General features: G+C 43.2%; 1 protein-coding gene across 6 annotated transcripts in view; it reads right to left on the reverse strand.

Annotated features, from left to right (window-relative positions):
* The window catches only part of LOC111848838 (NLR family CARD domain-containing protein 3-like), a 212,845-nt gene that overhangs the window by 19,977 nt on the left and 175,629 nt on the right, over window positions 1–17,239 (reverse strand). For all 6 annotated transcript variants that reach the window (XM_072710546.1, XM_072710544.1, XM_072710545.1 and 3 more), the window contains 2 exons: window positions 8,839–9,012; window positions 6,141–6,314 (listed from right to left, as the gene is read on the reverse strand). In XM_072710546.1, the coding sequence (XP_072566647.1) occupies window positions 6,141–6,314; window positions 8,839–9,012 (348 nt within the window). The remainder of the gene's footprint in view (window positions 1–6,140; window positions 6,315–8,838; window positions 9,013–17,239) is intronic.

Consider the following 17,239-nt stretch of genomic DNA (forward strand, 5'->3'; position numbering starts at 1 on the left):
ATCTATTAGCTCTGTAGACAAACTGTACTGGGTCCAGGAGAGAGTCAGTAGAGAGGTTAGTTGGTACCTTGGGCGGGGCTTAAAAGCCCCCTTCCACCTATGGCGTCATCACTGATGATTGACAGGCCCAGCTGCAAACCCCCCCTTCCTTCTGACCCCCTCTGATTTAATAGCAGCGACGCCTATGATTGCAAGCAAGGCTCAGCGACCCACTATTACGATACTTTTTTATGAATATTATACTGTGTGTGTGTGTGTGTGTGTGTGTGTGCGGGCGCGCAAGTGAGCCTGTTTGCTTGCCTGGCGCCGTTGAGTCACGTGACAGCCGGGAGCGGCAATCCGCTTGTTTAGTCGTGACGTCACAAAGCTGTTTCCGGGTCCAAAGTCACAAAGGTGCATGTGACACTGATAAAGTAAAAATGATTCCTCCAGCACACAGTGAACTATCCCAGCATGCACAGGGACACGGGGGAGTTTGGAGAAAAAACCCCAAACCCTGGATAGAGGGGTTCAGTGAATGAGGAGGTGAAGCTGTACAGGAGGGTCAGTCCATCAGAGGAGACTCTGTAGAAGGACAGAGTACCAGCTGCCCAGTCCAGATACACTCCTACTCTGCGGGAGCCTGGAGGCTCTATGGGTATGACAGTCCGTTTATTATTGTAAGAGACATAGTAACTGTGAGGAGAGCAGAATAGCATCCATGATTTTTCATTGGCTCCAAGCCCACAGTCAGCACTCCGTCCTTTCCTCCTGATTCCTTTATAAGTCACTGCTATCAGGGCTTCATCTCCTCTCCACTCAGCCTCCCAGTAACAGCGACCAGTCAGACCCTTTCTGCACAGAACTTGGGGCCAGTAGTCAAATCTCTCTGGATGATCAGGATATGGCTGCTCTGCCCCCCATGTCACCTTCCTGTTCCCCTCTGACAGAGACAGGACTCTGTGTTTTGTGTTGGGGTCCAGCGTCAGCTGGCAGGAGTCTGTAGGCAAGAGGAAGAGTGAATAATTATGAAGCCCAGCATCTCCATCATTATCACTGTCACACCTCACACACTCACTAACACAGAACTCGCTCCAATACACACATTTTATTCCCAATATACTCATGTAGCCGCCCGAGTCTGCGGTGCTCCGGCTGCCCCTTGCGCTGTGAGACACGCCGCGCTGAGAGACTCGCTGGGGACCAAACTGCACTTTAGTCTGCACTCTATTATTCTGTATGATACATAAAATATAAAAACAGCACAGCGTCCCCTAACGAAGCAGGAATTCAAGTATGTGAAATAGGTCAGGAATTGTCGGACGCTCACGCGACGCCGGCCGGAAAATGCGCCGAAATGCTGCACTAGGGCTGGGACGATTATTCGACAATGTCGATTATAAAAATGCATCAATGTGGAATTTTAGTGTCGACACGTTCTGTAAAACTACGTAAATGTTGTGTAATAAGCTAAATGTATTGTAAGGGAAAGTACTTTATCCCCTTGGGAGCATGTTAATGCTGTCCTTTTAAGGATCACACAATAAAAGTCTGCTAATAACTGAACTTTACTGTCCACCTGATGTAGCTCTCAAGTGGCGAGGAGATCAATATTTTATTTATTGGACATGCAGCATGGTTTTCATTTACAATATAAAGTTAATCCGCTAATACACTCACCTAAAGGATTATTATGAACACCATGCTAATACGGTGTTTGACCCCCTTTCGCCTTCAGAACTGCCTTAATTCTACGTGGCATTGATTCAACAAGGTGCTGAAAGCATTCTTTAGAAATGTTGGCCCATATTGATAGGATAGCATCTTGCAGTTGATGGAGATTTGTGGGATGCACATCCAGGGCACGAAGCTCCCGTTCCACCACATCCTAAAGATGCTCTATTGGGTTGAGATCTGGTGACTGTGGGGGCCATTTTAGTACAGTGAACTCATTGTCATGTTCAAGAAACCAATTTGAAATGATTCGAGCTAGGTGACATGGTGCATTATCCTGCTGGAAGTAGCCATCAGAGGATGGGTACATGGTGGTCATAAAGGGATGGACATGGTCAGAAACAATGCTCAGGTAGGCCGTGGCATTTAAACGATGCCCAATTGGCACTAAGGGGCCTAAAGTGTGCCAAGAAAACATCCCCCACGCCATTACACCACCACCACCAGCCAGCACAGTGGTAACAAGGCATGATGGATCCATGTTCTCATTCTGTTTACGCCAAATTCTGACTCTACCATTTGAATGTCTCAACAGAAATCGAGACTCATCAGACCAGGCAACATTTTTCCAGTCTTCAACTGTCCAATTTTGGTGAGCTCGTGCAAATTGTAGCCTCTTTTTCCTATTTGTAGTGGAGATGAGTGGTACCCGGTGGGGTCTTCTGCTGTTGTAGCCCATCCGCCTCAAGGTTGTGCGTGTTGTGGCTTCACAAATGCTTTGCTGCATACCTCGGTTGTAACAAATGGTTATTTCAGTCAAAGTTGCTCTTCTATCAGCTTGAATCAGTCGGGCCATTCTCCTCTGACCTCTAGCATGAACAAGGCATTTTCGCCCACAGGACTGCCGCATACTGGATGTTTTTCCCTTTGCACACCATTCTTTGTAAACCCTAGAAATGGTTGTGCATGAAAATCCCAGTAACTGAGCAGATACTCAGACCGGCCCGTCTGGCACCAACAACCATGCCACGCTCAAAATTGCTTAAATCACCTTTCTTTCCCATTCTGCCATTCAGTTTGGAGTTCAGGAGATTGTCTTGACCAGGACCACACCCCTAAATGCATTGAAGCAACTGCCATGTGATTGGTTGATTAGATAATTGCATTAATGAGAAATTGAACAGGTATTCCTAATAATCCTTTAGGTGAGTGTAAGCTATCTAGTTGTTTCACTGCTGGCACCGTTAAAACTATATCAGTTATAGACTGAATTCCGATATAGTTTTGTCTAATATCGCCAGTGCCAACAGTGCCGCACTATTTTGTAAGGCATGCACTGGCTAATTATGTAGCACTTCTCTCATAAATATTAATGAGACATCACATACCACCCTGCAAAAAGGAAATTTGCCCCCTCCCCAAAACCCCCACGCACGAGGCAACATGGCTGCTCTACCAGCAGAGTTCCGGAGCCCCTGGAGAAACAAGCGGCAGAAAAGGCTCGCATGCGGTATTACAAAGTTTGGGAACACTTCAGTCATGATACCTTTTCTGCACCTCTATTGTAGCTGACCTTAATGACACTGTTTCCGCCATTTTATATTTTCTGTTTACTTATTCTGTCATGTAAGAGTGAGACAAGTTATCGTTTATGACTACTCTTTCTCACTGTAGCCTAAATCGTTCCTTGCTCACTGAAGTAAGCTTAACTATAAGCTACCTTTGCTAGTGTTTGTTAAAAACATGTTTCTCTAGTTATGAAATCACTCCATGTTTTAGCATCTATTTCAACATTAAGGTCAAATTGGTGTACTGAAATGATTAAGTAAAAACTATTGCAGTGATTATTAACTTCAGTCTAACATAGAAATCCTATTGAATCTCTTAAGATTAGCCTTTTTTGTTAATAATGCTCTAATGTTTAAGAAATGTTGTAATAAAATTGAAATATTAATGAGAATTTCAGATTTGTGTGTGTGAGGGAGGGGATGAATTGTTGTATTAAATGACTAACTTGAAAATAATTGCTTATCAATATATTTATCATCAGATCAATCGAAAAATTAGTTGTTAAATTAGTCGAATAATCGAGAAAATAATTGCTAGATTAATTGTTTAAAGAATAATTGTTTTGGACAGCACTATGCTGCACGTGCTAAATTAACAGGCTTAATTATGGCTTTAGAGTAGCACCCCCCCCCCCCCCCCCGAAATAATCATGTCTCCCGCAAAATGGGCAGAAACCTCAACCCCCCCCCTCCCCATATTAAAATCAAAGTAACCATAACATTGATTACCACTTAAAGTGAGTTTGTCTTTACTTCAGAATATCAATCTCCCTCTAAATCTTTCGGACACTCATCTCCCTCCAGCTGCACTAAATCCAGACTGAGAAGATGCTCAGCATTACAGCCAGTTTGGGGGAGACTACGGGTGCCGTCTTAGGACAATACTAACGAATCTCAAAAAAAGTAAACAGCGCATGCGCAAAAAGAAGAAACGGGAATGCTTTTTTTGTGGAATTAAAGATGCTTGGCCATATCAGAATGTATTTCACTCTGTTACATTCTCATACATACACAAGCACGATATAGACAGCTGTAAAGTATTTGTTTGTACCCTGATACTATTTTTTTTAAGAAACCAGTCACAAATAAACTCAAACCCAGCAGTTTGTTTAAAACCAAAGAACTGATGAATTAATAATGTTTTTGGTGACGTCTGTTTTGTTTTTCACCTTTCGATGTTGTCGAAAATGACACACAGAGAAACTCACCAAAACATAAACATAGAAATCCATCTACATACAGTGCAAAAAACTAGACTCTGCATGAAAACAAAAAACTGCATGAATACAATCATCAAGCAATATTAATGGTATTATTAATAAAAACATGCAAACAGACTTACATTTCTGTAAGCCTGGTCTGGTCCTGCACTCTGCACTGTGATCCACACTATAGGAGAAGCAGAATGACATAGTGCTGCTGTATCCATGCATTTATTGGTGCCTCTTCTTCACATACATGCATAAGTATCTGTAGTGTGTCAGACACACTGTCTACTCACTTCAGCTTCTCCAGTTTACAGCTGGGATCCTTCAATAGAGCAGAGAGCAGCTTCACTCCTGAGTTTCCTGGATGATTGTAGCTCAGGTCCAGCTCTCTCAGATGTGAGGGGTTTGACCTCAGAGCTGAAGCCAGGGAAGTACAGCCTTCCTCTCTGACTCTGCAGCCTGACAGCCTATAGATAGGAAATCACAACATTTTGGACAAAATACAGGTGGCAACGATTCTTCAGAATGCCAGTGCTGATGTGCCCAAAGCCACCAGCGACTGGCCTGGACCCACCAGACAAACAGCCCATCAGCACCTCCCCCTTTTCCTCCATCCCTGTTCTTCCTGTTCCTGGTAAAAAGCTGCCTTTTGGGGGAATATTCTGCACCCAGGTTTGCCTGTCTGCCTATGCTCCTGCGGCCGCTACACACAGTTCACTGAAGCTCATCTTTTAGCCCCACTGACAGTGAAGTAATAGACATAAATGATCAGCTCAGCTCAAAATTAAACCATCCAGTGACAGCGCCCCACTGCATGAAATTTAGAACAACTGGATTCCCTGGACTCCTGCCACAAGAAGAGCACTGATGGCAGAGAGGATGAGGCCCTGTGGTGACGCCAAGAGCAAACGGTGTGATGTCACAGGTGCAGGAAAGTCGGATAAACCCCAAAGGGTGACGATCAGCACCACAGCACTGGACAGAAACTGCTAGATCCCCACAGTCGGCCACAGAAACATCTGCGAGAAATTTAGGAGTGCCAACAGGAGGCTGCCAGCAGCTGATAATAGCTACATAGTGGGGGCAGGATCGCCTCCCCCAGTGTGGTTCAAAGCCTGCATCGTAGGCAGCAGGGGGAGAGGCTGACTGGTTAGACAGACGGCCTGGAGGATGACCACATGGAAAGGACTGCCACCTTCCGCCTGCACAACCAGTGACCAAGGAGCCGGACCCAGCTGTCTGCCCTTTCTAAATGTACCCCTTTTCCCCCCTAAAATAAACACTGCCCCTTATGGGGTGTCCACTGCAACCCTGTGTCTCCTGCCTCCTTACCCAACACAGGAGACTAACCTGGGAAAGATTAACCTTCACATCCAGATCAGAACAGAGCTGGGAAACACCCCCATCTGACTGCCGAGGGGAATCGCTGATGATCCCCTCAAGGAGAGGGCTGTACAGAGCCTCCCATGTTCTGGCTGTGAAAACACTGGCAGCAGGTGAATATGTGTACAGTGGATGTCAAAAGCTAACACACACCTATTGTATCTGTACCTGTTTTCTGAAAAATAAAAAGTTGAAATTCATACCTGCTTAATAAGAATGAAATGGTCTGAGTGCAGTGGTTCGCTTGTCTAACTTGCCTTGCAGCCACCAAAACACTTTATAATATTAAAGTATCAGGTTAGTAATTGAACCTTCAAACTGGACTGACCTCAGTATCTCCAGCTTACAGTGTGAATCCCCCAGTCCAGCAGAGAGCAGCTTCACTCCTGAATCCTGCAGGTCATTGTTACTCAGGTCCAGCTCTCTCAGGGGTGAGGAGTTTGATCTGAGAGTTAAAGCCAACGTGTCACAGCATGTCTCTGTGAGATTACAGCTGTTCAGCCTGGAAAAAGAAAATATGTTGAGACACAGACACATATATAACCTACACATTGTTAATAGTACTGTAAGTGACCACATACAGTTGCAAGAAAAAGTGTGTGAACCACTTATAGTTAAGTGTGTGAATTATATGTATTTGTGCACAAATTGGTCATAAAATGTGGTCTGATCTTCCTCTAAGTCACAACAATACACAAACACAATCTGCTTAAACTAATACCACACAAATAATCATATGTTTTCATGTTTTTATTGAACACACCATGTAAACATTCACAGTGCAGGTGGAAAAAGTATGTGAACCCTTGGAGTTAATAACTGGTTGACCCTCCTTTGGCAGCAATAACCTCAAACACACGTTTCCTGTAGTTGCAGATCAGACCTGCACAACGGTCAGGAGTAATTCTTCACCATTCCTCTTTACAGAACTGTTTCAGTTCAGCAATATTCCTGGGATGTCTGGCGTGAATCGCGTTATTGAGGTCATGCCACAGCATCTCATTTGGGTTGAGGTCAGGACTCTCCACTGGGCCACTCTAGAAGGCGTATTTTCTTCTGTTGAAGCCATTTTGTTGTTGATTTACTTCTATGCTTTGGGTCATTTTCCTGTTGCATCACCCATCTTCTGTTGAGCTTCAGTTGGTGGACAGATGGCCTTAAGCTCTCCTGCAAAAGTCCTTGATAAGCTTGGGAATTCATTTTTCCTTCGATTATAGCAATCTGTCCAGGCCCTGACGCAGCAAAGCAGCCCCAAATCATGATGCCCCCTCCACCGTACTTCACAGTTGGGATGAGGTTTTGATGTTGGTGTGCTGTGCCTCTTTTTCTCCATACATGGTGTTGTGTGGGTCTTCCAAACAACTCAACTTTGGTTTCATCTGTCCACAGAATATTTTGGCAGTAGTCCTGTGGAACATTCAGGTGCTCTTTTGCAAACTTCAAATGTGCAGCAATGTTTTTTTTTTTTGGACAGCAGTGGCTTCCTCCGTGGTGTCCTCCCATGAACTCCATTCTTGTTTAGTGTTTTACGTATCGTCGATTCACCAACAGGGATGTTAGCATGTGCCAGAGATCTTTGTAAGTCTTTAGCTGACACTCTAGGATTCTTCTTCACCTCATTGAGCATTCTGTGCTGAACTCTTGCAGTCGTCTTTACAGGACAGCCACTCCTAGGGAGAGTAGCAACAGTGCTGAACTTTCTCCATTTATAGACAATTTGTCTTACCGTGGACTGATGAACATCAAGGCTTTTGGAGATACTTTTATAACCCTTTCCAGCTTTATGCAAGTCAACAATTCTTAATCGTAGGTCTTCTGAGAGCTCTTTTGTGCGAGGCATTGTTCACATCAGGCAATGCTTCTTGAGAAAAGCAAACTCAAAAACTGGTGTGTGTTTTTTATAGGGCAGAACAGCTTTAACAAACACCTCCAATCTCATTTCATTGGTTGGACTCCAGGTTGGCTGACTCCTGACTCCAATTAGCTCTTGGAGATGCCATTAGCCTTGGGGTTCACATACTTTTTCCACATGCACTGTGAATGTTTACATGGTATGTTCAATAAAAACATGAAAACATATAATTATTTGTGTGGTATTAGTTTAAGCAGACTGTGTTTGTCTATTGTTGTCTTAGAGGAAGATCAGATCGCATTTTATGACCAATTTGTGCAGAAATGCATATAATTCCAAAGGGTTCGCATACTTTTTCTTGCAACTGTAATCATCAGGAAGCTTTATTTTGAAATTCATGAGATGGCGCAAGAGTAGCGCACAATAGTGAGGGTTTATGGGAAAAACAGCAAACCTTAGGATCACACACAGACCTCCAATGCACTTCTCATGCATCTTCACTGGAGCAGAATGTATAAAAACGTGAATCGCTTAAGAAGCCTGATTGATAGCTGAGAAGTTTGTAGCCTCGGGAAGTGAAACGAGGTATGATATCTTTAGGTATGCACTGTAAAGTAACACTCTTTGTTGTTTTGTAATGTTATTCTTTGTTTGAATTACTTATTTATGTTTGTGTAACTCCCGAATATTTTGTTGTATTGGATTTGTACGTACACTAAATTATTACTGAGGTTGTTAACATTTTTTTTGAACAACGTGCAAAGCTGACTGTTTATTTATATTCTTTCTTTAGTTTCATGGTGCTCGCAGAGAGGAAATAAATTCATTGCACCTGTTTGGAGACTCTCTACTTTATAATCGATTCCGATGGCAGCAACAAGTACTGACAGCAACATTAAAACAAGCAAACAGCGCATGTCACTGGTGGACTCAGAGGGGGAATGGCAGCAGGTGAATATGTGTACAGTGGATGTCAAAAGCTGACACACACCTATTGTATCTGTGCATCATGGCCTGTTTTCTGAAAAATAAAAAGTTGAAATTGATACCTGCTTAGTGAGAATGAAATGGTCTGAGTGCAGTGGTTCGCTTGTCTGACTTGCATTGCAGCCACAGAAACACTTTATAATATTAAAGTACCAGTTTAGTATTTGTACCGTCAAACTGGACTGACCTCAGTATCTCCAGCTTACAGTGTGAATCCCTCAGTCCAGCAGAGAGCAGCTTCACTCCTGAATCCTGCAGGTCATTGTTACTCAGGTCCAGCTCTCTCAGGTGTGAGGAGTTTGATCTGAGAGTTAAAGCCAACGTGTCACAGCTTGTCTCTGTCAGATTACAGCTGTTCAGCCTGGAAAAAGAAAATATGTTGAGACACAGACACATATATAACCTACACATTGTTAATAGTACTGACAGCAACATTAAAACAAGCGAGCAGCACAGACCACTGGTGGACTCAGAGGGGGAATGGGGGGGCAGTCACCACCCTGGTGCCTCCATGGCTGAAAAAACGCCATTTCCCTAAGGAATGGTGAAAATGCAACTATTAGCTGCCCATCGCACGATTTAGCACCATCTAGGGTGCCCCCTTCACGGGAGATGGTGCCTTACAGAGCAAGAAGATATGATGAAGTGTATTAATGAGAGCCCTTCTAGTGGAGGATATGTGATGCAGTTCCCTACAAGGTGCCCTTACAATGGTCTAAACAGCTCCTATGGGTACCCTCCTAACAGAAAAGGGTGCCATTAAGCCCTTATAGTGGAGGATATGTGATGGAGTGCCCTAAAAGGTGCCCATATGTATAAGCGGTCCCTATATGTAGAAAACGGTGCTGGACCAACCTATTCCGGGCCATCAGAGCAGCAAATAGTGCAAATGCTCAGAGAATCCACAGCCACATCCAAATCACTGGGGACGTACGACACATGTGGCAGGGGATCTGGGCCATCACCCACTACAGGACATCTCCACCTGTCTGTGACACTGAGACCTCTCTTCCTCTCTTCACATCTATGCACAGTCTGAAGCACAGAATGACATGGCAGCAAGGAAGATCACCCCTCCCCCCAACGACCAGAGGCTCCACCTGACTATGACTTCTGTGAGGAGAATTCTGTTCAGAATCAACCCACAGAAGGCCGCTGGACCAGACAACATTCCTGGTCTTCAGCTCAGGGGATGTGCAGACCAGCTGTCCTTACAGACATCTTCAATATCACTCTGAGCATCACTGTCATTCCAACATACTTCAAAGCCACCACAATCATCTCTGCGCCAAAGAAGTCTTGTGTCCTGCCTCCATAACTATCGTCCTGTCTCATTCACACCGATCATCATGAAGTGCTTTTAAAGGCATGAGCTACATAAAATCACAGATGCCTCCTTTACTGGAACCCTGGCAGTTTGCGTATCATCCAAACCGCTCATCAGATGATGTCATCACCACCCCCCTCCACCTGGCCCTCACCCACCTGGACAAAAAGGACAATTATGTGAGATTACTGTTCAGCACTCAACACAATCATTCCCCAGCAGCTGACAGGAAAGCTGAGACTACTGGGCCTGAACACCTCCCTCTGCAACTGGATCCTGTACTTCCTGAGAGACCTCAGTCAGTCTGGATCAGCAGGAACATCTCCAGTATCACCGAGCTGAGCACAGGGGCCCCCTCAGGGCTGTGTGCTCAGCCCTCTGCTGTTCACGCTGTTGAACCTCAACTATGCAGTAACGCACAGCTCAAACCACATCATCAAGTTTGCTGATGACACAACCTTGGTAGGTCTGATCAGTGAGAATAAGGAGGTGGCATAAAGAGAGGAGGTGTAACAGCTAATGGACTGGTGTGGAACCAACAACCTCTCTCTGAATATGGACAAGACAAAGGAGATGGATGTCGACTTTAGGAGGGCACGCTGTGACCACTCTCCACTGAATATAAATGGATCCTCAGAGGAGATCGTCTAGAGCACCAAGTTCCTTGGTATCCACATTGAGGAAAACCTCACATGGACCCTCAACACCAGCTTCGAATTCCTGCTGAGTCTTTAGGAAGCATCCCATTGGGAATGGGTGCTGTTATGAAGTGCCCTTCTATTGGCACATATGTGATGCACTCCCAAGATTCTGGATGTTGCTTACAGCTGTAGTGGAAAATTACCACCAAGCATGATGTCTGATGGTTACTAAGGAAGTTAGGCTGCAAAATAAGGTTGCTATGCTCGAAGAAACAGATGCAAGAGACTGGGGAGGGGTTTTAGACCTTACCCATGTTAAGCTAGACAAGAGATGAATTTTTATTCTATATATGGTAAATATAAGATGCTTGTGCTAGACGAAAAGCTTGTCCTGAGCATAGAATGTGCAAAAGCAGACATGGGTCTTCCGGTTGTGGTTGCAGAGAAAGGTCATTTGTCTGTCAGTATAAAATGAAAGCAACTGCGTCTGCTATTTGGAGAACTTCTCAGAACTGTCTGTGGAGAGTCTCCCCGAGCTCGCATAGAAAGATATCTCAATAAATGAAACCAAGCTAAACCATTGGACTCATCTGTTACTTCCTACCTCCAAATTTCCATAACACAGCTCTTTTTATGAATATTGATACTTAATTTATCCCCATGAGGAGATTGTCTTTTCACCTCCGCCATCTTGCTCTCCATAAGACTCACAGACACATACACAGGTGAGAGAAGGTTTGGGGGTAACAGCAAAGATTTGGCCAGTATTCAGCGCCTCTGCAGTGACTGGCATTAAGGGACTTGCTCAAGGGGTCCAGTGATGACATCACTCTGCCGGCCAGGAGACCTGAACCAATGGCCTTCTACTCACGGGCACTGAGTCCGAACCCAAAGACTCACATACCACACCCAGTATTTCCAGAAATGCTTCCTCCAGTGTCCAGAACTGAAAAAGAATTTCTGAGTGGCTTGCCCAGTATTAAGACAAACTGGAACATGCTGTGAAATTCTGACTTGGCTTTTTTTCACACAAAGGATTGTTATGGAAAACCTGTCACTTTTTTACTACATTACTAACTTCAGCCAATATCCATCCATCTTTCCATTTTATGAAACCGCTTATCCTGTTCAGGGTTACGGGGATCCGGAGCAAATCCCAGAGGCTACGGGCGCAAGTCAGGGAACAGCCCAGGACCTGGCACCAGCTCATCACAGGGCACACTCACACCGGTCATCCAATCCTCCCGTATGCCATGCCCCCTCAACCCCAAGTAGAATCCCCGTGTTACTAGCTGTTTCGAGTCATGATGATTGCTGTTGTGTATTTAAGTCCGAGTTAGAGTATGTTTCCCCAGTCCTTTCTGTGTTTCTGAGTGTGCTTATCCCAATTAAATCCTGTGTTCACCCGAAATTCCCGACTCCTTTGCCTGTGTTTCATGACACACCTACGGGCAATTTGAACTTCAGCCAATATAAAACCTGAATTCCAAAAATATCCAACTTGGTTATTAATCTAAGAGGGGGAAATAAATTATACACTTATACAGTTTCAAAATATATTTTAAACAGTGTATCTCTACTACTTGAAAACTAGATGTTTTGTCACATCTTTAGTCAGGAGCAGCTGAAGCCAGCAGAGGGCGCCAGTGAGCAGCCAGAGACAGCAGTCTTCCGGAACCTCCCAGCTTTGGGATCCATCGTATGAACACACCTGCTTACAATAACACTCACATAGCATTTCTGTGGAGCTGGTGTCTGGCTCAGCAGGCTAAGCCTCTGGGCCTGTGGTCGGAAGACTGCTGGTTCAAGATCGGGCAGAATAATCACATGTCTGTGGGCCCATGAGCGAGGCCCTTAAACCTCCAGTTCCAGGGGTTCTGGATGCCAGCCAACCCAGTGCTGTGACCCCTAAGCTTGTTCTCACCTGTAAATGTGTCTGTGTCTCTCATGGAGAGTGAGAAGAGAAGCATCCCAATATACCTGTACTTATGCAAATAAAGGATCATTTCACTTGTAAACCCTCCAGAAAAAGAGCCCTCTTTGTTTCTATAGCAGGTTTGGATGATGTCCCAGTTATTGGAAGGCATAGTGGATGTTAGTGGAAATGTCACTTTTGTGTTTTTTACTACATCACTATCTTCAGTCATTAAAAAATCTGGGTTCAAAATATCAAAAAACAAATCTAGCCAAGTCATTAAAGCACGAAGATCAAGACATCACATGTTTTATATATTTCAAACAATGTTTTCCTGCCAGATAAGACCTGTTTTTACATCCTCTCATCACTTACAGAGCTGTCGTAGATGTCTTGACCACAGGCAGCAGTCTCCAGTGCTCATTATCGGATCTGAAGAATTTCTTCAGATCAAACACATCCAGCTCCTCATTTGACATCAGCAACAAAAAGGCCAGAGCTGAATACTGTGCAGGTGAGAGGTCTTCTGCTGAAAGACTTCCTGAATTCAGATATCTTTGTACCTCCTCTACTAGAGAATTGTCACCCAGTTCATTCAGACAGTGGAACAGGTTGATGGTCCTTTCTGGAGATAAATTCTCCTTTATTTTCCCCTTGATGTATTTGGCTGTTTTCCCAATGTTACGTGAGCTGTATCTTCTCTGTCCCAGTAGCCTTTCTAACAGAGTCTTACTGGAGTCTGTTGAAAGACCCAGGAGGAAGCGGAGGTAGAGGTCCAAGTGTCCATTCTTGCTCTCTAATGCCTGATCCACTGCAGTCTTCAGTAGGTTAGCTGATGACTTTGATAGAAAGACGTATAAAGCAGCGAGATACTCCTGGATGCTCAGATGCACAAAGCAGTACACCTTTGTCTGATACAACCCATATTCCTTTTTAAAGACTTCTGTGCACACTCCAGAGTAAACTGAAGTTTTTGTGATGTCAAGGTCACTCTGTTCCAGATCATTCTCATAAAATATGAGATAGTCTTTCTTAAGGTTACGAAAAGCCAGTTTACCAAGTTTTAGAAGAAAGCATTTCATATGCTTGGTTTCATTGATTTTCTTCCATCCATCCTTCGGTTTCTTGTACCAGCTTGTCCTGTTCTGGGTCATGGAGGTCTTGAGCCTATAGTTGTTTTTTGTTAATTTTGTCTGATAGATCAGGAAGTGTGTGTACATATCAGTCAGATTCCTTGGAATTTCTCTACTGTCAGTTTCACTAAAAAGACTCTCAAGGACAGCGGCTGAAATCCTACAAAACACAGGAATGTGGCACATGATGAAGAGGCTCCTTGATGATTTCACATGTCTGATAATCCTTTCAGCCAGGCTCTCATCATTAAATCTCTTCCTGAAATATTCCTCCTTCTGGGCATCACTGAACCCTCGTATCTCTGTCATCTGGTCAATGCACTCAGGAGGTATCTGATTGGTTGCTGCTGGCCGGGAGGTTATCCAGAGGAGAGCAGATGGAAGCAAGTTCCCATTAATGAGGTGAGTCAACAGCACATCCAGTGATGTTTTCTTTTTAACATCACAACAGCTCTCATTGTTCTGAAAATCTAGAGGAAGGCGACACTCATCTAGACCATCTAAGATGAACAAGACTTTGTACCTAAACAGCTCAGTAGATTGAAATGACTTTAGTTCTGGATCAAAGTGGTGAAGCAGTTCAATCAGACTGAATTCACCCTTAACCAAATTCAGGTTTCGGAAAGGAAGAGCAAATATGATGTGAATGTCCTGGTTTGCTTTTCCTTCTGCCCAGTCTAGTATAAATTTATGCACAGAGACTGTTTTCCCGATACCTGCAACCCCTTTAGTGAGTACACTTCTGATAGGTGTCTCACGTCCACATAATGGTTTAAATATATCATTGCACTTGACTGTAGTATCTTCTGTTCGCCTTTTCTTGGATGATGTTTCAATCTGTCTCACTTCATGTTCATCATTGACTCCTCCAGTTCCGCCTTTGGTTATGTAGAGTTCTGTGTAAATCTCTTTGAGAAGTGTTGGCTGTCCTTCCTTAGCTTTCTCTTCAAATATACACTCAAATTTCTTCTTTAGGTTACATTTTATTCTGTCCAGCATGAGTTCCCCTGAAGAAATATGGGAGGAAAATGCACAATTTCTCAACAGGATCCTGACCAGTATGAGAGGAAGAATATAAACACACACACACACGATTTTCACTATTTCAGTGATGAATGAAACTATAAACTTCACATCATACACCTTTCTTTCTGAAACACCACATACATGTAGATAATAGCATACAGCTCTTACTTTTCTCTGATACATCAGCCATCTCATTTCTTACTTGGTTACCTGAAATAAGAAAGAATTTCAAGTTAATTTCTATCTTCAAAATCAGTATGTAACAAACTCTTCATCATTTCCCATATACTGTTATTTAACATATTTATTTTTGAAGAGCTAAAAAAGCTTAAAATTTATATGAAAAACAGGAAAGATTAAAAATATGATTACACTTCTGCAAGTCTTCCTTCAGTCTCTCAGCAAGGTCATTCAGGGTCATATTCTTCAGGATTTCAAGTGTGACTTCAAGAGCACCAACTTCCATGTAGGAATTTATCATCGTGTCGGCGAGGTCTGTTCTATCCAAGTGCTTCACCTGACCCCTGGGAAGGGGCTTTAACTCTTTATACTTTGTGTGACTCAGTTTCCATTTAAACTCCTTCAGCTCATCATCATCGAGCTCTTTCAGATACTCCAGAAAGAGGTCGGCGAGTGAGTTCTGAGTATGCAGAATGTCAGAGATGAGTTCATGAGATCTCACAGACCAGTTTATGGTCACTCACACACATGCATTGAACTTTCCATTAACAGAAGTCAGTTTTCCTGCTCACAGTCTTATGTGGCTGCTGAAGACACCTGCTATGATTTTCTATTACTATAACAAGCACCTGTGTTTGTTTATTTTCTGCATTATTATTAAACCTCATTTAACCAGGTTAGTCTCACTGATTTTAAAAATCTCTTTTAAAGAGAGACCTGCCCAATATAAAAGGTTGAAATTTAAGATCCAATAGAGCACATTAAAACAATAAGGTCAAAATCAAAACAGACTACAAACATCACGTTAAGGCAGCATCCAATATAATTATATATATTTTAGATTAAGTTATTCTGTTACAGTACGTCTGTAACATTAGGTGTAGGGCAGTACGGTATGGAAGTAGCCTGGGGAAGAGCTCTGCTGAGAGGGAGCTTTTTGTCTGCTATTTTCAGCAACTTTTAGCTGAAAATCGTTACTCAGCTTAAGCTTTCCTGCTTTTCAGTGTCTGATATTTATGGACAAAATGCATCAAATGCCGAAATGCTGTAGACAAACCTCTTGGTGAGCCATTGCTTAGATGTTTATGGCTGTAAGGAAACCAGGACCTGTGTATCAGTCTGACTCTGTAATGAAAACCAAAAGTAATGTTAGCTTTATATTCAAAAGTCAGTTTAGCAGCTGTTATATCTTACAACCAAAGCAAACTGGTAAATTTTTACTCACACAGGCAGTTTTCAGTCACAGGCAGAGACGTCCACTGATCATTTGGTCTCATAACTATGTGCCATATTTCACCCTGTATTTAAGTCAAAAAAGGGTATAGTCATTACACTGCATGTTCCTTCAGTATTCAATGGGTACTTTGGAAATGAAACTATACGCTTTTCTATCAATGTATTCAGTGCTTGAAGTGGGTCAGTACTCACAGGTATGCAGTACCAGCACCTCTTTGTTTTTCTCTTCAGAGTACCGGCACCTCACAATATCTGCTGAGAGTATTGGGACCTGAGCTGAATAACAATAGAATAGAATGGAAGTTTTATTGTCATTGTATATAAAATACACAACAAAACTAAGCATGCTGCTCCTGTTCAATGCAATAACGAATCAGAAAAACACAGTCAAACATAATACTTATCTGTGTATGCACATGTAAAATATAGCCAACCAAAGGAGGCAAGTAGCAAAAATCAATACTTTGCATAAATAAGATAAATAAATAAGGATTAGTATTATAAAACTGGTTTTTGTAATCACTAAAGACTAATATTGCACACAGATTATTTTTTGTTGTTGTTCAGTGATCTTAAGGCCCAAAGGAAGAAACTGTCCTTGAGTCTGGAGGTGCGTGTTTTGATGGACCTGTAGCACCTACCAGAGGGCAGCAGGTCAAACAAGTGGTGTGTGGGACGGGCAGAGTCTCTGAGGATGTTTTGGGCTCTGGAGAGGCAAAGGGAGCTGGCGATGGCTTCCAGGGATGGCAGAGAGCAACCGATGTTTTTTTGGGCAGAGTTTCTAACCCTCTAGAGGACTGTCCTCTCTGCAGATGAGTCCCCGGCATACCACACTGTAATTAAGTACACCGGCATACCACACTGTAATGCAGTACGCCAGCATACCACACTGTAATGCAGTACACCAGGATGCAATTTGATGGCGGAGCAATCTAAATGCTGTTTAGTCCTGTGTAACTATAATTTACAGCCAAAACACCGTGCTAATCAATAATACCTCTTACCTCTTAATTAACATAATTCGTAACCTACCTAATATAAAGCCAGCGATGTACAGCCTCTCCTCAAATTACACTAATCGCGGGAAAAGGAAAAAGTTTATTACAAAAGTTCCCTTTTTGATATATTAA

This window comes from Paramormyrops kingsleyae, chromosome 4 (assembly GCF_048594095.1).
Source record: "Paramormyrops kingsleyae isolate MSU_618 chromosome 4, PKINGS_0.4, whole genome shotgun sequence".
In the NCBI taxonomy this organism is placed as follows: domain Eukaryota; kingdom Metazoa; phylum Chordata; class Actinopteri; order Osteoglossiformes; family Mormyridae; genus Paramormyrops; species Paramormyrops kingsleyae.